The sequence below is a fragment of the Neopelma chrysocephalum genome, unplaced genomic scaffold (assembly GCF_003984885.1).
Source record: "Neopelma chrysocephalum unplaced genomic scaffold, ASM398488v2 Primary Assembly neopelma1_65c, whole genome shotgun sequence".
Lineage (NCBI taxonomy): Eukaryota > Metazoa > Chordata > Aves > Passeriformes > Pipridae > Neopelma > Neopelma chrysocephalum.
Window position 1 is genome coordinate 660,867 of NW_020897724.1, and position 20,315 is coordinate 681,181.

At 40.9% G+C, this 20,315-nt stretch overlaps 1 protein-coding gene across 6 annotated transcripts in view; it reads right to left on the minus strand.

The window, feature by feature from the left end:
• Positions 1-20,315, minus strand: part of LOC113968074 (multidrug resistance-associated protein 1) — a 48,477-nt gene that overhangs the window by 6,199 nt on the left and 21,963 nt on the right. The window contains exons 10-28 of one of the 6 annotated variants that reach the window (XM_027684295.1): positions 19,735-19,896; positions 18,965-19,057; positions 17,539-17,742; positions 14,909-15,055; positions 14,445-14,532; positions 13,531-13,560; positions 13,322-13,391; positions 12,313-12,439; positions 10,984-11,160; positions 9,758-9,925; positions 9,199-9,376; positions 6,893-6,937; positions 5,014-5,098; positions 4,057-4,195; positions 2,916-3,123; positions 2,305-2,615; positions 1,712-1,911; positions 1,090-1,216; positions 640-741 (exon numbers count right to left, since the gene is read on the minus strand). In XM_027684295.1, coding sequence (XP_027540096.1) covers positions 640-741; positions 1,090-1,216; positions 1,712-1,911; positions 2,305-2,615; positions 2,916-3,123; positions 4,057-4,195; positions 5,014-5,098; positions 6,893-6,937; positions 9,199-9,376; positions 9,758-9,925; positions 10,984-11,160; positions 12,313-12,439; positions 13,322-13,391; positions 13,531-13,560; positions 14,445-14,532; positions 14,909-15,055; positions 17,539-17,742; positions 18,965-19,057; positions 19,735-19,896 — 2,661 coding nt within the window. The remainder of the gene's footprint in view (positions 1-639; positions 742-1,089; positions 1,217-1,711; positions 1,912-2,304; positions 2,616-2,915; positions 3,124-4,056; positions 4,196-5,013; positions 5,099-6,892; positions 6,938-9,198; positions 9,377-9,757; positions 9,926-10,983; positions 11,161-12,312; positions 12,440-13,321; positions 13,392-13,530; positions 13,561-14,444; positions 14,533-14,908; positions 15,056-17,538; positions 17,743-18,964; positions 19,058-19,734; positions 19,897-20,315) is intronic. The other 5 variants (XM_027684298.1, XM_027684296.1, XM_027684299.1 and 2 more) reach the window with 5 other exon arrangements.

Sequence of the window (20,315 nt, forward strand, 5' to 3'; positions counted from 1 at the left end):
TAAGCTGGTAAACAGCTGCTGCCTCAGCCTCCAACAGAGGTGGGAAAGGAGAGAACACGCCCCACTGCATTCACTGCCAGTGTCAAACAAAAAGGCTTTTAAATGTATGAACACTGGTCTGCTACCAGAACCTAAGAAAAAATTCTAGGAAGGGCCCTCATAACATTTGGCTGCAAAAATAGTGACTCAAGCCAGGTTCAAGTGACAGGCATGGCAAAGAGAAGGAACAACTGCAGATTAAATGAGTAGTTCTGTTATCTGAATCAAAATAAAAAAATTAAAACCTCTTTACTCCCCATGCTGAGAGCAAAAAGAGAAACACAAATGAAAAAAATAATACTTAGAGACTTAGGAAACAAAAACATTTGTTCAGCCCCACTGCTTAGCCCTAGGCCAGAGCAGCACATTTCCTAAATAGCATTGTGTAAATATCAGTGGATACACATCAGAAGCACCCACAGGAACTGCCTGCTGAGATCCAGCCTGTTCCCAGAGGGGGACAGCACTGACAGCACTGAGCTCTGTGTCCCACCTCAGCTCAGAGCACAGGCCCAACCTCCAACCCATTCAGCCAAACAGCAGGTGAGACCTCAGAACAGGGCACTGACTTCTACAGGTGTGGCAGACAACTCATTGTACCTCCTTCTCCATTTCAGCATATTCTTTGACTCTTTCAACAGCGACAATGTTGGTTTCCACCTCAGATGACATGCGAACCAGCCAGTTCAAATACGCTGTAATCTGCAAGAAGGAAAGAAGTCTAGGGGCAGTTTACACTAAATATGTTACCTGCAATAAATAAAAGACATGGAACAACCAAAGCACTGCAAGTTGATGGAATCATAAACGCAGACAAGATCTTGGCTAATCACTGCTGGAAAGGAGAAGAGTCGAGATGCCGCATCCCCTCACACAGGGAAGGCACAGAAGGAACTTTCCAGCATCTTCTCAGATACTATTTGTAGTTATTATTCTCTTTCTATGTTCCTTATATTAATTTTCCATCCAAAGCCATATCAAGGTTCTGGCTTTCTGATGCAGTCTTACAAATCAGAGGTGGTTTTTTTTTTCCAAGAAAGGTAAAACTACCTGCAGTGAGTAGGATACCGAGAGGCCAACCAGTCCCGCGCTGAGTTTGTTGCGTGCAATCACTGCAAACAACGCTGCAAAGAGGACAATAAAGTTCCCCACGTACTCCAGACGGACAGCCAGCCACCTGCCGGGCAGAAAAATAGAATGCATCTTTCCAGGAGTTCACCCACAGAAAATTAAGGATGTGCAACTGATGTTCTGTCACACATGTTTTTTAGAAGATCATTAACATGGCACGTGTGTCCTGCCAGATATCTGAGGTTCTGCTTCAGCAGCATCTGAACCTAACTGCATCCAAAATTAATAAATCTTTCAGGTGCATAAATTCTGGTCTCAACCACAACTGATTTCCAAACTAACATTGCGATCAACAAATCAAAACTTTTAAAAGAATATAAGCCAGAAGTCAGGCAGAAACTCTCAGAAAGAAGAGAGATTCAGAAGTAATCTCCATTTCATCACAGAAGTTTAAGCAAAACACCTATGAAATCAATATATCCCCACAGGCTTCCTACCGTGGACAAGTATGCCAAGAGCTGTGATTGCTCAGGAGCACAACCAGCAGAACCATGTCCTTCCCAGATAACCATGTCCTTCAATATTTCAGCCCCACTGTTACCTGTTTGCAACAATGCTTGGATAATAAGCTTTCTGATTTTCATCCACTTTCATGTCGTTCTGCTTTATGAAACGTTTCTGCTCCTCAAAGGCTCGAATGACACTGACTCCCAGCAGGGTCTCATTGAAGTGAGAATACACAGGAGAACGACTGACAGACTCGAGGCGTTTGAGCTGCCGAGACGTGGCCACATAAAATCTCTGCAATTCAGAGTATGAGAATTATGGTTACATCAGACTGCATCTGAAAAGACAAGGGGAATCATAAGACAGTTCTCTGCCATCTGGGCTGTTACCTACAGAGATTCAACTTACATGTGGAAATACACACCTTCTCTAACACTTTTAGGCCTAAAAACACCATTACACACACAGTGCTGTCTTTAAACAACCACCAGTCAAACCACCTCATGCTATAGCCATTTTCTGCTCTTTCTCTTCTCAGCAAGTTTAGTTCAACAGTATAAAACACACACATCACCACAATGACTCAAACCCAGCATATTAAAATCCTTCCTAATGAAGAGTAAGAACTCTCTTAAATAACAAGACGAGTGACTGCTGGTCTTGGTTTCCCCAGGTAACACCCCTTACCTGCACAAACAAGTAGGCAAGTCCCAGAGGTGGAATAATGACAGCAGCTATAGGAGTGGCCAGCAGAATGATGATACAAGCCCCAATCACATTAAACATTGAGCCCATGAACATTTTGATGATTGGTGGAATGGTGGAGTCAATGGTATCTATCTCCTTAGAAAAACGGTTCACTAGATTTCCGCTTGGTGTACGTTCAAAGAAACTCATTGGAGACCTGAGGACGTTGTGCAGCAGGTTATGGTGTAGGTGTCGTGATGCAAATATTCCCCCTATTGACACGACCATTGAGTAGCCAAACACAGCAATACCTAGAAAAGAAGACTTGCTTTCAACTGCTGCCACCTCTTACACAAAACATTTCCTAATTTTGTCATCATTTATCATTAGCATGTCTCTAGTACAACTAATCAGCCAGGGAACTAAGGTTCACTACAGGAAGACCCAGCAAATATGTCAAGCAGTTAAAAAAAAAAAAACAAACAAAAAACCAGTGGAAATATCACATTCCTGTCATGGAAGAAGTTGCTTCTCCATTACAAAAATCTGTGTAATATTTGAACGCTTTGCTCTGAATCAGCAAATCTTAAAGTAGGTAAGACCAAACAAACCTTGAGAAATTCCCAGTGCTCCATATACTCCCAGTCTGACATCTGTGTACTGCTGTGTCCCATTGATAACAGGATCATCTGTCCATAAACTTAGCCAGTAGTTGGAAGCCAAGGAGGCTATATGATTACAGAGGAAGAGGAAAATGCTCAAGAAAGACATAAAGAGTCCAATTGCTTTCATGTAGTCCCAGTACACCGATGCCTTTACCTGAAGACAGAAGGGAAAAAAAGAAATACTCATTTTGCAGATTAAGTTTCAAACCCAGCAACTCCCCTTCTCCAATGCCTATTTTAAGTCAGTATCCCTGCATCAGGCCATGAAAACACAGAGCTGCACTCTGGAGAGCCACTGCTTGGGAACACATGCTGCAAAGCATTCGATGGAGACATGCCAAATCCAACATCCCCTCAGGGCAGGCACACATCATCTTTCCTTGTCATCCAAGGGAAGGGAGGAGTAGGGAGAGAGCTGACTGAAGTAACACAGAGCATCAGCAGCACAGCCAAAAACTTCACTGAGGAGTTCCAGTTTTTGGCTCTCTCTTTGTACCACAAGATTATAAAGCCTTTAAACCAACCCCTGCTCCACATGGCTTGTATCCTATGATCTATGTTTAACCAACAACAAGCAATACCAGCTTGCACTCAAGCAACATTGCTAGGAGGGGTGACTGCCATTTTCCCAGGAAGCTCAGTCTCAGGTTTCTTAAAAAGCCCTGGGTATCCTGGGATTAGATACTTGTGTCTACAGTGGAAACTTGGCTTAAATTCATCTGAGTCAATTCCAGCTCCCTACACTGAAGGGCAGATTTCATTAGGTCACCTAATTTGTCACAACCTCTCTCCAAGAAACAGCTGCAAGGTTTTCGTTTCTTCTTTTAAACTTTGATGTGGTCAGGCCCATCATCTTACACAAAAGGTTTGGCATCGACATTCTTTCTGCAGGCAAGCACGGGGCTCAGGTTTGGGAGCAGAGGGCACAGCAACACTTCCATGAAGTATTACACAACAAGTATCAAGTTCAAGAATTCCCTCAGCCCTTTCTCACGCCAGTTACGTGGCCTTCAGAAGCTATTTTTTTCTGAAAGGGATTTTTCCAAAACTGAAAGAGGGCCCAGGAAGTGGGGACTGGAGACCTTACCCTCCCGGTCTTCGCTGTGTCGGCCTCCATCAGTTTCCAGGAATTCTTTTCAGCAAGTGGCTTCTGCAGCTCTGCTGTGCTGCTCTGCTGCGGGGACTTCCCAGTGTCTCTGCTGTATGTTGAAGAGTTACTGAGTTGCCTGTTAGCAGACATTTATTTTTCAGTTTTAGCTTGACACAGGACAGGTGTTTACTTCGTAAATAGGCTTTGACAGTCCACAGCTCCAAGTCAGTGGTTTACATTCCTAGGGAGATCTCCTCACCAGCCATCATGAGGCCATGAGTACTTCCCTCCTCCCCTCGAAGTGCACTCTCCTAACCCTCCCTGATGGCATTCAGTTCCCAAGTGCCCCGTGTTCAGACACAAGTAACACGACGAGCCAGATAAAGAAGTGTTGGTTGCACAATCAAACTCCAGAAAGAAAAATGCTTTGTGACCAACACCACCAGCCTTTACAAACCCTGTCATCATATACACTGCAGCCGCTGGAGTGCAATAAAGGTTCCCCCACTCACATCAAAACAGGCAATTTTACTCCCAGGCACTCATTAGTTTCCAGAAATAAACTGTCTCCAGAGCACCGTAAGAATAAGGCAAAGCCTATGACATGATTTTGGAAAGGTATAATCAGAAGAATTGCAAGCATAGTAGCAGCTGTATTAGGTCAGACTAAAGGTCCACTTAGCACTTCATCCCATCTGACAGCAGTCAAATGCAGAAGCTTTGGGAACATGTACAAAGCTGGACTAGCCAATAATAATACTCTCCCTTTTATGCAAGCCAAACCCATGGTATATCTTGCAACACAAGTTTCTTTCTCAGGCTGATGGATCCAGCATGATATATTTTCCTCTAACAAATACCATAAACATAAATTACTGTTTATCCACATCTGAGTAACAGGATTGAAAAAAAGAGGGAGAAGGGGAAAAGAAAAATAAAAAGGAGAACACACACCTATGCATTAACTTTCCAGAGGCTTCATTCACAAGGACTCCATTTTCTACAGGCTTTCCTTCTTTTGTAGATGGACTATTTGTATCTGAGGGGATGAAAAAGTAAACATGAAAATGGTATGGCAAAAAGACACAGGGGTTTCATTTCCAGCGTAAACGACTGATGTAGTCCTGATGTACAAACAAAGCAGGGAAAACAGTTATTTACAGATACTAACAGAAAATTGACCAGGTGAATGAATAAGTTTAGTTCCACCCCCAACAGGATTCATTGCCAAGACAGGGAACATTTTTTTTCTACTAAATGTAGGTCAGTAATAATAATGTAATATAATTATGAGGACATACTTTATGTTAAAGCATGCAATACCAAGTCACATGTGACTCACTCTATGGAAAAAACCCCAACACTCCAGCCACTCCTTTGCAAAGCACATATTTTACACAGTTAATTATAAATTATTTTCAATTTAAACTGCAATGAGAAGACATTCTAGTAAATGATGGAGCGAAGCTGTAAGAACAGCACACATGTGCAAAGTTAGGCAGGAAGAAATGTGCAAAAGCCTGGTGTTTTAGGCAACTATAGGAATCAGATTCATCCCCCTCGTACCAAGATGCAGCACGCACAAAACAATTCTCCAAAAAACTTCAGAAAACCTGTCAGTTTGAAATATTAACCTTTTTGAGCCATTTTAATCAGTGTTATACAGTGTCACAAGTAGAACTTCTCAGTTCAGATTATGTCATAATTTTCCTTACAAAAACCAAACAACTGACTCCTAAAAAATTACCTGTCAAGTAAACGGAACTTATTTTCATGTATGAAAGTTAATTTGGAATTTGTAACACAGAATTTTGCATTTTAAAGGATGTATGCATCATTTATGCAAACAAAGACAACCATCTGCATCTATTCAAAAGATATTTAGGAAGAATTGTGTAGATCTAGAGTCTGAAATTTTCATGTTCTTACAGTAAAGCAAAATATATCCATAAAATAGTACATGTGGACTGCTTGAACATAGAGCTGTTCCCTCCTGTCTGCAAACTGAACATTGGTTCATTACCCTAAAAACCCATAGCTAAATTGTTCAGCATGATCTTAAGCATAAAAACAGCAGAAAGTGTGAAAAAGTGAAAAGTTCAATTATTTAGTTCTTTCTTATGTGAGCAAACCAAGATGGGACTGGTTATTTTAAGCACTTGACAGCATTTGTTTTGAAAAGTTCCCATATGAAAACCAGCAAGCATTCCAGCATCATATTGCTTTAGAACATCACTGAAATTCCAAACCCACATGAAGAAAACAAAACCACAAATAACCCTCCCTCCCCTAACAGCTCTTACATTTGATTTTATGTTGTAGGCTACAGAGATTTCTTGCTTATACTGCATTTAGCTCTCGAAAAGAAAAAAGGCTCAAGACTGCCATAGTAAATCTGGCACATGCACATGGGGTACAAGCCCACTAATGAGGGTTCTGTTGAAAAATGTGTCCAGAAATTATATAAGGGAACAGCTGTGAAGTACTGAATACACATATGAGAACAAAAGGGACCCTCGGGACTCAATCCTGAATGATGCCTCCCCGGGTACACTCACTGCACTCCCAGGCCCAGGGTGTACTTTTAAAGTTTATTTAAAGCTTCCTCATGGAAGCATTTGAGATAAAGAACTGCTGCTTGAGTTACCTGCAAGCTGCCACACCAACTGCTGTAGCTCACACAAACAAGTACCATGCAAACCATGCATATAACTTCTATTGTGCAGATAAAATTCTTCTAACAATGACTCAATCTCTTGTAAATAAACTGCAGCTACTCATATTACTCCAGCGTAAGCACTGATATAAAGCCACGTGGCAAAAGAGCAGTTACCTGTTTCCAGAGGTTGCATCGTTCCTTCTAATGAAGGATCTGACTCTAAAAGCACACATAATTAACTTCTCCAGAACACACTCAACCATTTTCAATCTTTACAACAACGCATTCAAGTAGAATAACCTAAACCACAAAACCACAAATGCCCAGGGCAGAATCAAATTTGCTGAAATGGACCTATTTTTAATCCCAAGCCTCATGCACAGTTTTCCCACACATAAGAAACCCCATGAAGCTGAGGATGGGAAAGGCAGCAGTACAGCATACAGAAAGAGGTAACCCTCAGGAATCCCAATGGGAGAGAAAGGCTGGGAGGCAATGGAGAGCAGAATCGCAGCCAAACCTCAGAGGCTGGGTAGGAGGAGAGGTTCTCCCACCCCTGCAGGAACAGACATATTCCAGCCAGAAAGCCCCAATCCAGTGTTTTCAGGCTGCCAACACGTAGCTTCAGGCACAAGGGAGCCTCCCTTTTAAAGTGGGTGTGCAGATACCCTCCAGTTATCTCAGACTGACTCCAAGATCCTGTGATTCTGAATAATAGTGACCTTTTACATATTTGATAAATATTAGTATTATCCCCGTGAATCAGACAAATAATGCTCCTATTTTTCACTTTTTACCATTGGTAGAAGATCACTCTACCAAAACTGATAAACAACCTTGCTGCAATAGGCCAACTCTGTGATACAGCAAAATCCTCTCAGATCACCAGAGTCATAATGAAGTTAGAAGTGCCCTTTATGAGACAACTGCAGAGAAGCATGGCAAAAGATAAAGCACTGGCTCACTCTCCAAAAGAACATTCAGTATTTAAATGGAAAAATAAAGTAACTTAGTTTAGTGTAAAGGACTTCAAAACCTACTTTTCCACACTTGGGAAAGAGAGGAGACAAAGACTAGGAGAACAAGGCAAATCTTTGTATAAGTCAACTTGTTAACTGCCTAGGGAAGTGCAGAGAGTTAATTTGTCTCTGAAAATTGCACACACCAAAGAAGTCATAAGTCTGACTGTCCCCAAAGTAGCTATAGAAGCACCTACAGAAAATACACACAAGTTAACCTGATTATGTTTCCACAGACTCTCTTCCCATAGTGCTTTTCACAGTGGGAGACCCCACCTGCTCAGTACTTGCTGTGAACAATGTCCACCCAAACCAGCATCCCAGTCTGCAGAGTGACAACTGACAGTACCAAGAGACCTTTCCAAGAGGAATGCCATCCCACAGCAGGGCACCCTGAGCTTGAGACTCAAGATGACAGACCATCCCCAAATCCAACTCTCCATGAGAAGAAGTCAGAAGAAGATGCCACCTTGCAACAAACCCTGCCCATTCACAGCCTCCAAGGGCAGTCTGTGGTGCCAGCCTGGATAGCTGAGGACAAGACAGACCATCACAGCTACCCCCAAAGGAACTCTGAGATGAGTATCAGGTGCAGCCCCTTGCCAAAGGCAGCCATTCAACACATCTTTAACACTTTACAGCTGCATCAGTGCAGCAAAATGCACCATTTCAGTTTTGTCTGTGACGGGCACACATGGAGTACACCAAAAACTGCCTGTGTGTTCCCTCTAGGGAATGGGAGGGAACCAATGGTTTTTCAAATGGAAGATGAAACAAAAGGCAGGCTCAGTCCCCTCCTTGCTCTGGAGAGCCTGCTCTTCAGCACTAGGTTGCAGACATTTGCTACCAAACAGGCCTCAAGCAATGTCAACAACTTAACCCCAGCCAGCACAGTGCACACACCCCTCAGACTTCCCAGCATGAGCATATGGAGGAGCATCAGGAAATCACCATAGGCAAGCCACTGAAGAAAACAGGCTGAAGGCAAGAGCCTGAGTTCCCTTATTAAAATCCAATACTGCAACTGTCTGCAGATTAAAAAAAAAATAAATCTGAAGTATATTCCTCTATCAGTGCAGCTGTTTTGTGAAGCAGAAGCAGGAGTCAAGGACATCAGCTAGAAAATTGAGCTGCTGCTTCCTCCTCCCTGTCCCCAAAGGAATAATGTGCATAAAGAAGACACATCCTAATGGAGACAGGAAGGGTGTATAAACCCCAGCTGGCCTTTATGCAGTCTCACAAACATCTGGTTTTTTCACTGAGAGGGATTTTACTACAGATCTGTTACACATTTTGCTAACTTTTAAGAAAGAATGCGTGTTTAATCTCACAACCCTGAATGCCCTTAAAGACATAAGCACCTCTACCTATAGGTAATCACAAGGCAATTTAACTTCCCTTCCACTACTACTATTTTTCCTCTAACACGACAGACATCAACTTATCCCAAGATAAGCTTACCACTGTTCTCCATGCTTTGTTCAGTATTAGCATATGTACGAAGAAACTCAGCAAAAGCCCCATCTTGCTCCAGCAGCTCCTGGTAGGAGCCCATCTCAGAGATTTCTCCATCAGTCATTACCAGAATTGTATCCATTTGAGGCAGATAGTTGATTGCATGGGTTACCAAAACCCGAGTCTAAAGAGCAAAAGAAAAAAAAAAGATTTTCAGACATCTCAAATTAGTAAACCATGGTTGAACTACTGCTCTTACTGCTTGAATTATGTTTATAAACACAGTAATAACAAGGGACAGGGATGTGGCATTTTTAAGAAAAAATGCTGTCCTTGTCTTGATTTTTCCATTGAATTATTTTGAATTACAGAAACCAGAGCACCTTTCATTATAAAAATCTCAGTGTTTTATAAAACTCCTCAAAAAATCATAGAAGCATCCTTTCATTTTTCAGATGTTAAAAACAAAAGTCTGAATATGCAACTTAACAAACTTGGAATCATTTAAACTCAGCCAAGAAAATGAAAAAGCATTCTCTAGAGACTAGTATTCATTATGACATACTTTATTTTTCAGGATTCCTTTTGGTCCAATAACTTTTTCAAAAATATGTTTCCCAACATGAGCATCAACAGCTGATAAAGGATCATCAAGTAAATAGACATCTGCATTACAGTAAACTGCCCGAGCAAGACTGACTCGTTGTTTCTGTCCTCCAGACAAATTCACACCCTGGGGAAACAAGAAAATAGGATCCTTCATTAACAGCTGAAAAGAGAAGTCTTGCTACAGCTTATGAAAGACACAAGTCATAGGTGGTTTATTCAAATCAGAAGAATTTCAGCATTTTATGAAACAGATCTCCACAAATAATTTCCCTACCACAACAGCATAAGCAATCAGTCAAAATCCTCTTGGAAGGAAGCACATATATTATGTTCTCACTGTCAGGGAAGGGTTAGCCAAAAAAGTGTTGCTAGTCTTGTAAAGCAATTAACCCTGACCAACCTACCTATCTTTGTACATTGAGGAACTACCTTTCTTCTCAGCTGTATTTCTGCAATGGTGCCTATGATTTAATGAACAAACTCTGTTCATGCTCTGCAATCTGGCCGGCTGCTGACCAATAAGGAAAATGAAGCTGCCCCTTTGGTGAATCTGGGGCTGTCAGTTATTTATATAGCTGAGAGCTATACCCACCTCTGACTACTCAGCAGGCAAAGTACATATCCCAGTCTTCTGGAGAGCCCCAGCTGAGCAGAATGTCCAGCAGCCACATACACATACTCTGTCATGCTCACAGGATGGGGACACCCGGTCCTGCTTCTATAGCACAGCACTACAACTTTCCAAATCCCACACCACACATACTTTTGCAACCAAGGGGCAGTTTTGGGGTGGTGGTTGTTTTTGTGGCTTGTGTTTTGGATTTTTTTGGGAGGGGTTGGTGTTGGAGGGAATGATTGTTTGTTCTTAAGGAAGCTGAAGTGTTCAGAAGATTCTTCTTTTGCTGTTTTCATACATTTTTCTGCTCTACCACCATGGCAACTTAGAGACAACTAAAAACTGTCACTGCAAGATGCTTTTGCATTTGTAATTGAGGACTGGTTTCCTCCCGTTTGAGGCTTAAAGATGAGGAAACTACACTGTACCAATCTGCCTCTTATTCCAGAGGATTTCTACTCTGAATGTTTTAAATTCAATACGACTTAGAGATAAAGCAGAATGAAAGTCCCACAGCCTTAACTGCAAGCAGTAGCACTGTTATGGTAGAGTGGGTATTCAAATACCTTTTCTCCTATTTCTGTTTTGTCTCCTGAAGGAAGAATCTCTATATCAGGCAGCAGAGCACAGGCCTCAATCACACGCTTGTACCGGCTCTCATTCATCTCCCTTCCAAAGATAATGTTATCTTCCAGAGTTGCATTTTGGACCCAGGCTTGCTGAGGAACGTAGGCTACAGAGCCCTGCAAGAAAAATAAAGTTCCTTATTTAGTACTTTAGACTAAGAGTCTGCACACAGAGTCAAAGCACAGCAGGGCTCTGTGAGGCAGGCAGTTCTAATCACCTCACAAATTGCCTACGGTCATTTCAAAACTGTACAAAGTAGTTCTTGGGCTACCACCTCCTCCAAAATGTTAGTTTTATAATCCTCTCTGTAAGTGAATGTAACAAAGGGCATTGGTAGAAAATAAAGGACTTCAAACAAAATAGGATTAACATAAACCTGGAGAAAACATTTGTTTAGAGAATGTTTGTACAAATTACCGAATGTCAAAAGTCATTAGTTCTTTCATATAGTTATAAATTACGTTCTTCATAAAACAATTTAATCTGGAATGTAAGTGTTTAACAAATGCACTCTGCCAAGAGATTTCTGCAGAAAGCACAGGAAGTTGTTTTCATATAAAAGTCACCTCCAAGAAAGAGATTGAGATAATGCAAAGTATTTTGCTTTGAGGATCGTTTCTGCCTTTTTTTTCCTTCACTACAGTTAGTGATTCAAACCTCACCTACTTTGTTTTTCCCCAGCAATTTTGGAGGTGACCAAACCTACAGTTTGCAATATTATTTTAAGAGCAAAACATTACAGCAGCAGCAAAATACAAACCAAGGACTTTTCACTTATTTATTTATCTACTTCCAGGTCATTTTTCCTCTGTGAGCTCTGTGCAACTCTGATGTCTAGGAAAGTGCAAACTGCAACAGCAGCTTTTCCCATGTTTGGGTATCTGGGTGCACCTTCTCTCCTTGTAATTCTCTGATGTCTAAGAAGATATGACCCAATGCTGCTATTCCTCAGGCTGGAGTAGAATAGGGTTTCCTCAGGTCATACCCAGCTGCAACAAGACTCACCAGAATACTTATCTTAGAAACTTTAATTGTTCTATTTGGTTAAATCTGAAACCAATAGATTTGGATGTTGTTGGGTCCAGGCTTAACAGGCAATTATAGAGAGTGCAGGCTAAGGCACATACATGGTTTGCCAGGAAATCAGGGTAAAAAGTGCATTCATTTGAAAGGTTGTCTCTTTCCCTCTTCACATCTCTTGGAAATCTAGATAAAATCCCTCTGGCAACACCCACAAATAGCTGCACGATTCTTCAGACATATCACACCTTGACAACCACGTAGCCTTCCTTCTTGTCCATCTCCCCCAGTAATGCAGACAGCAGTGAAGACTTTCCACAGCCAACTTGACCAACAACAGCCACCAAGGAGCCTTCAGGAACAGTGAAATTAATGCTGAAATAAAGTGCACATAATTCAGCCTTGCTTGCTGGCACATCCAAGTAGTTAAACAGTCAATTGAATTGCCCATATAAAACCAGATGCAATGTGAACACCCCCTGCAAATACTGACACAGAACCGAACTGTAACTGTTTGAAAATGCAAACCTCTTATTCAGAAAGCACCCAGCTCTTCTTATATTTAGAACATAGCATTAAAATATGTAATTAGTAAAAAGGGGAAGAAAAAAGTAAGAAAAAAAACACTGAGAGCTGACCTTGCCAATATTTCTCTCAAATGTTCTGTGAACACAAATGTAAATACAAATGGATGCTTCCCAAGGAATATGCCATTTAAGTCCCAAGAAAGAGCAGCCAAAGTTAAGGAAGGGAACAGGGCACATGGAAGACAGGGCTTGTAGCTGCATCAGCCCAGTTACTTTGTTAGTCATACCATGTGCAAGGTTCACCACTGGTTTTCTGCAGCACGGGAATCAAGAATGGCTACAGTTCAGCAAGAATCAGACTGTGAAAGGGAGACTGAGGACTCAGGCAAACATGAGGGACCAGGGATGATTCCAAGGGGTTGACCTGGCTGCATCCTCTAGATGGAGCTCATCCCATCTGCAGCACACAGCAAGACCTTGAAATCCCCTGCAGTTTTCTCCTCTCCTATTACACCTCTTGCTACTCCCTTTTATATATTCCATGCATGCAACACACTGTAAATCTCTCCAGTTTATGAAGGCCCAATTTAAAAAAAATACATAGAAGAGATGTCATTTGTTTTATTTCTTTAAGGCAACAAACTCTTCTCCATATGTATTTTATAATTCAAACATAGATCATTTATGATGCAGCAATTTATGGGGTGGAATGAAGGGTACCAATTCTTACCTGTTCAGCAAAGGAGAATCAGTTTTGGACCAGCTAAACGTTGCATTCTTTACAACAATGCATCCTTCAGCTGCAAACAGAAAACTCATATTTATAAAAGTACCAATGAAAGGTGCCTACAGGCTCTGGATCATGCCACAGAAGTCAACCCAAATATGGATAGGCAGAGGTATAAAGCTGCTTTTCCAGAAGAACAACCCACTGTTTACCAAAAAATATGTGTTCTGCTTTTACTGGATCTAGTAAGACAGCAGAGGTTCCAAGGTTACACTTATTCAGTAACCAGGAGGCACATGAATGTCAACCACAGCAACTAATTCAGCTGCATCCTCCTTTATCCAGCATTGCTAAGTCAGTTCAAGAAACCAGCAACCTCCATCTGACTTGTGTTTTAATGGAAGCATCAGCTAAACTGCCCATTTCACATGTGAAGCCAAGTTACTACAAGAATGATAGGCCAAATAAATCAAACTACCACATAAAATACCTTTGACCAAAAAAATCGTTCAGTGAAATGTCACTTGGAAGTGGCATCTGTAATTTTTTACAGCAACAACTCAAAATATGCCACTTCTAATTCAACCAAGTATGCAATTAATACTGGCCTAGCTAAATATTTGCATAGGTGTGCAAGTACAACCCATTATGGACAAAAAAAAAAACCAAACCCCACACTAAAGATTTACAAGCAATGTATTCACAGCTATCAGCTGAGAAAGGGGAGGGGATATTCTCAAAAGAAAGATGAAGAAAAAAAAAATACAGCAGATGACTGCTTACCAGAAAGCCAAGTGACTAAAATGATACAGAGCTCATTAACTGCCTGAGAGGGAGTGGTACAGATTTCACTGGCTTTGTAAAGAGGAAGTAACAAAATTTATTTAGAAATTACTGACACAGTTAAAGTCAAGTTTTGCTTTGGACACAGGAGTTGTGGAGAGAAAAGAAACTGAGATGGAAGTAGAAACCTTTATATAATTTTCCTTTTACAAACTCCCTTCTCTGCTTTCTGTCTAAAATTTATCAGTAAAATCTTCCAAAAATGCAGTAAATTTTCTATAGAAATCAAAAGAAACCACCCAAAACCTGTACACACTGATTTTCAGCAGGCAAAGAAGCTCACCCTCTGTCGTGGGACCCCTGATTATGCTGTCTGGATCTAACTCTTCATGAGACAGGAACACCCTAAGGCGCTTCAAGGAGACACTGGCCTGCACGGAAAAGGGATATATAAAACTATCATATAGTCTGCTCATTACATTTAAGAGCTCATTATTTTGCACCACATATACATTACACATTATTACACACTCCTAATCCCTCCTTAAATCCACTGCATAGTTCCTTGGATAGTCATCAAGCTTACACTTCCCAAACCACAAGAACCATGACTGATTTCAGGAACACCCATCTGCCACAACCGGGATTGATAATTTTGCTTGCACTGCACTTAACACAGGAACTGCAAAGCTCCCTTTCTGAGGTGGCTGAATTTCACCAGTGGACATTCTCTAAGCATGGGAATATAACCTTTCCACCCAGGGACTACTTCTGCACAGAAACACCTGTTAATGACTGAAGTCTTACTTCCACTATGTTGCTGATAACCATAGGAAGCATGTTCAGTGGAAACCTGAGGATGTTGAATAATGCCAGAGAAACAAATGCCTTCTGAGCATCCAAGACGTTGCTCTTGTTTACGGTGACGTACACAGCAAACGTGGACAAGGCAACCTGAAAACAAAGGGTAAAGGTTACAGTTGGGGTAACATGTCTGAAAGCCACCAACTTAGGAGTACACAGTCTGACAACTGCAATCAGAGGACTACAAATCAAAGAAAGAGGAATGTTCAGGTAACTTCCTTGTTCCTTTATAACAGTTTTTGCAAAACGAACATTTGATTTAAATCTATTGCTGTAAAAAGAAGTTGATGGCTCCTCTTGGAAAAGTGTCAAGTGCTAACTTTCTTCACATAGCAAGGGTGAAACCACAAATATCCCAGGCTATTTGTGGTCACACTCCAGGAGAAAGGAAGGAGAAAAATGATCACTGGTCTTTCTTTCTGCTCTGTTTCAGTTTTAAGGCACTCCTCATAGTACCAGCTACTGGATCAGTAACATTTATAGACAGAAAAGTGAGAAACACCCCGATGCTAACATGTTTTATATTTTGTAGAGACTACCACAACCCTAGATTTCCAAATACAGCTCACTTTATCATGGACAGACTGTTTTCCAGGAAACCTGAAACTGCATTACAAACATGAAGCCTTGTAGTAACTAAGCTTTTCTGTTGTGAATTAAGTTTCATGCTGAGCAAAAAATTACATCGAACCACTGTTATTATCAGTCATAAGCTATAATTCCAAAAATCTATATACCCATCTTTTTAAAAATATGCTGAATAAATTATAGTAACATTCTGAAGTAAAGCCAGATGTTCACTTTCAGATCTATTCCCTTCATGGTTTTTTCTTCCATGGTAACCCCACTCATACCTCAGTATATCACAAGATCCAGAAACTGTTTCCAAAAGACTGCCAATTAAAACAAGAAATCAAGGCAGACAAACCTTTGGCATCCCCCCTCCTAAAAGACTTGAAACAATTAGCCCTCCACTTAAGGAGCAGTCTCATCTGAGCACAGCATCCACTGAAGACATGAGTACTTTTCTGTTCACTATGTGACTGCTGTGAAGACATGTATTGTTCTTGGTGCAGCGGCTGACTCAGCTGTGCCTGGTACAGAAGCTTGTTTGTACAGTCCTCAGTTTGGACAACCACATCCCAGGGAGAAAGCCCTCCAGTGGAGATCAAAAACAAGAAAGGGTCCAAAGAATAACCTCACACACAGCATGCCTGCACTCTTGTGTTAGCAACAATTCGGCTGAAATACACCCTTATCAGCACACAGAGCAGTAGGGGAGGTACTGCAAATAAATAGCTTCCTGACACCGTTATTAAAAGAGTCCTGGCCATGGAAACAGGAGAAACAGTACAGGATATAAAAGTTTTCAATGTCAAAAGTGCTTTCAAGTAGGTACTCGCAACAATTCTTTAATCAGAAGTTCAGAAGAACACATGAAAAAAAACAAAAATCCAAAAAATGAGATGTTGAACAACAGCCTTGTGTCTGATTGTGCCCCAGTGTCAAACTCCCCTGCGGAGCAGGATCACTGCCACACATCCACAATGTGTCCTGGAACAGAGCTACACTTTAGGGGAATCTAAAAGACTCCACAGAACAGCATTAAGGAGTCCACCTGCAGAGTTTTATTTAGAAATTTCATTTAATAATGTATTTATATTAAAATCATCTCAGACTTCTTTTAGAAAAGCATTCACTTAAGAATGCAGCTGATGCTTCCTATCCAGGGCACTGCTTCTCTGCCTTTCATCATGCCCAAAACATAATGTAAACACTAAAAATGTTTGCAGGGAAGGAATCTGAGACTGGAAAGTACACTTAAACACCTTCAACTGGAACAGCACATATTTTATCCTAATGTAGTCATGGCTTTTATTTGCTTCTGCAGACAAGAGCAATGGCCCCTTGTTCTAATAGGGTCTGAAGTAATTTTGATGTGATCTCACCCTTCTCTCCCTTTTATTAGCTGAAATGTAAGCTAACCACAAACACAGTAGGGATGTTTTGCATATCAATGATTTCTTTTTTTTTAAATAGGAATTTCAAGCAATCCCAAGCTATGCAATGGCTTTACCTGCCCATATTGTTCTTAAACAGATGCTGAGAGAACCCTGGTCAGAGGTACTCCTTGGTCAAGGACTCTTATGTTAGGACCAGCTGCTCTCAAAGATGCTGAAATAAGGGATTTTTTACTCTGTCAGCCACAGCTCCCACCTGGAGGGTACCAGGCACATCAGTGACCCCTCCTAAATCTGACCATACATTTAACCTCAGGTACCCCAAGTACTCCACCAAAAATAATAGAGGGGATGCAGAGGAGGTTTGTATTTTCAAATACTTCAGCCATTAACTTCTAGAATACATCTAACTCAGATGTCACTGAGTTTCAAAGAAACAGTAGTGTCTTTTCAAAGAGAAGTGAAGCCCTAAGTGTTCAGTGTCCCACCACTTCACAGGGCAATCTGACTCTTCCACTCACTAAAACACAAAACCAAAAGAAGTCCTCAAGCAATGCCTTGGAAAGCACCATCCCAAAAAGGAGAGAAGACTTCTAGATTTGTTTCACTTACCAAAAAAGGAGCACAAACCCAAGTGAAGGTTGTCATTGCAGCAAGGTAAGCAGATTTCTTTAGGACTTGAAGTTCTTTCTGTCTGATCTCTAATACCTTCTCTCTGAAGGCTAATTCCCAAGCATAAAGTTTCAGAACTTTAATCCCATTGAGAATTTCATTCATCAGCTTAATTCTGTTGTCTTTGCTCTTCATTTGAGCCACCTAAAAACAACATTGCAAAAAATAATTAACAGAGCACAATACTTGGCAGAGCCTCAAAGTCCTGAGCTTTGTATTTTGCAATGGCAAATTTACCTCATTATCATCAAAAGCTTACTAGCTTCCCAAGCAGGAAATCTGAGATACTATCTGAACAAACAAATATGCAGAATTAACAAGACGTTTTAAACCAATTAAAAGAATGCTTCACCCAACTGAAAAGCCAAACCAAGATCAAAATAGCTGTGGCACTAGTTTAAGTGTGATTAACCCTGCATCAGGGAGTCCTGGGACCCAGGTTCCTCAGAGGTACAATATGCAGTTAAAAAATAAGCCACTATAATCAAGCATCAGTGATGTGCAATTTTTATCTAACCTCGGACCAAACTGGATTTTCCTTCCTCTTCAGCCCTATCCATAGCTTTCTGATGGTGCACTGAGGCAAAAAGCTTTCCATTCAGCCATAAGAAGCCAGGCCACTCATCATATATCTCAGAGTTTTCATCTTCATAAAGTATTTCAGTGAGGGCAGTGCAAAGCTGAAGGGATGTTGTGACTCAGCACTGTGCAGCCAGCAGACTGCACTGGCACAGCTATCCCAGACAGCTGTCACCAGTGACAGTGTGCTGTGACATGCCAGATATTCCCTACTTCTGCCATGCAGGAACCAAATGCTCCGGTATGTTTGGATGAACATAGAGAGCTAAAAGGTTTCACTTCAATATAACAATCTCCACTGACATGCAGTAAATTCAGTCAGTAGTGAAGTCACCAGAAAGCACACGGTGGGGCTGTTGGAAGTAGTTTTTGCAGTAGAAAACTTTAACACTGCAACCACCATTCTGGAAAGATGAATATTTCATTCATTCAGGTTCATTAGGTAGACAGTAGTTTATGTTTGCACTTTAGTTCTTAGACAGCAAGTTGAAAACTGAACTAATTCCAATTCCATCATTGGACATCTCACAAAGGTGGCTAAAATGCTACCTTGGCCTTCACTATTGCAAATTTAGATCATTATACACAGATATGTTGCAAGGCTGAAAAATACATGAGTTTGTTTATTCTGCATACATAACACCTCTGACCTTTCTTTCCCTTCCCTTTTTGTAAGGGATAAATAGTGGGATGGGGAAAAAAAAAACAAAAGGACAAATCTCAAGGAACAAGTCAAAGAACAGAACATGTTTCTTACAAGCACTGTCACATACATAAAGGTTCTAACCTGATAGGTTTTTGTCTTCATTGCCATCACAGCATTTATTGGAACCAGAAGGATCATGACAGCCACTCCTGCCAGCACTGAAGGACCTAAATTCTGAAAAGTACTTAATTGTAAACATTTATTCAAACTCATTCTTAAAATCTTGAATCAAACTGCCACATATGCTACAGAAAAGCATTCTGAAATAGTTTTTCAACCTCTTCTTCCCTTTTCAAGAACAGCTTAGGGGAAGATGAGGATCAAGTAGGAGCTTAGGTTAATGATTATATGCTTTGATTTTTGAAACAAACATACATATACAGCCCCCATATAGAGATACATATAGATCAAACTCTCTCTGAAGAGATATCTCTACACACATATACAATGATCTTTTAATGTTTTCCAGGTTTTACTGGTTTGCCTGTTCTTCTGAAGTAGAGATTCATGAAGAGTCAGCCTGGTGACACCTCACACAGTGACCCTGAGTACAGAGCCAAGACCACTTTTATTTAAATCAAGTGACAAGTGAGATACTATAGGTATTGCAGTCCCCCAAAAGGTCCCACCTGCAGCCCTCCCACATGCACTCAGATGCCCAAATTCAGAACCTCCTGCCTTCTTTCTTGATAGCAGTGACAAAAGCAGTTCTGAATGGCTCTAAATAAACAGCATTTTCCCCACAATACTCTAACCCTCCAGTGGTCTGAGCAACAGCTGTCTGTAGTCACAGAATCATAGGAAGCAGCACATTGCCAAAGTCAAAACAGGAAACAACACACAGTACTCACCTGCCACAGCAAGTACAGTGCTAATATCACCTGGAGAGGTGCAGACCAAATCATATTTATATAGGTAGCCAAATCCATGAATCTCTGAGCATCTACAGACATTAGATTCACAATCTCACCCACAGTTGAAGTCTTTCTAGCAGAATTTGTGATAACAAGTGCCTAGGTGCAGATAAAAAATAAAAGCAAGACATGACGGAAGACTTATTTGCATCTTCTCCACAGAATTCAACTGCTTTACAGAGATTCTTCTCTAAAATTACAAGCAAACATATTCCTGCTTCATATTCTGTTTACCCTGTATGTTTTGCAAAAAGCAAGTTGTACAGTTTGAAGCAAGCAGCTAAGCTAGGTTTAAGGCAATAGAGTCAATAAGCCATCTTTGAGAGATATCATCTGCTTATTTTGTTTAGTGGTTTTGTGTAAGAACCGGAATCTTCATTTCTTGTGACACATTTTTCTCAGTCCACAGCTTTCTAAAATGTTCCAGCTAAGGTGAGGTGGCACTGCTGCTAAGTCCCAAATGAAGCTGTAAATGTAGGTGCATCTTAATTCCTGCACAAACTGAATCATTGCACACC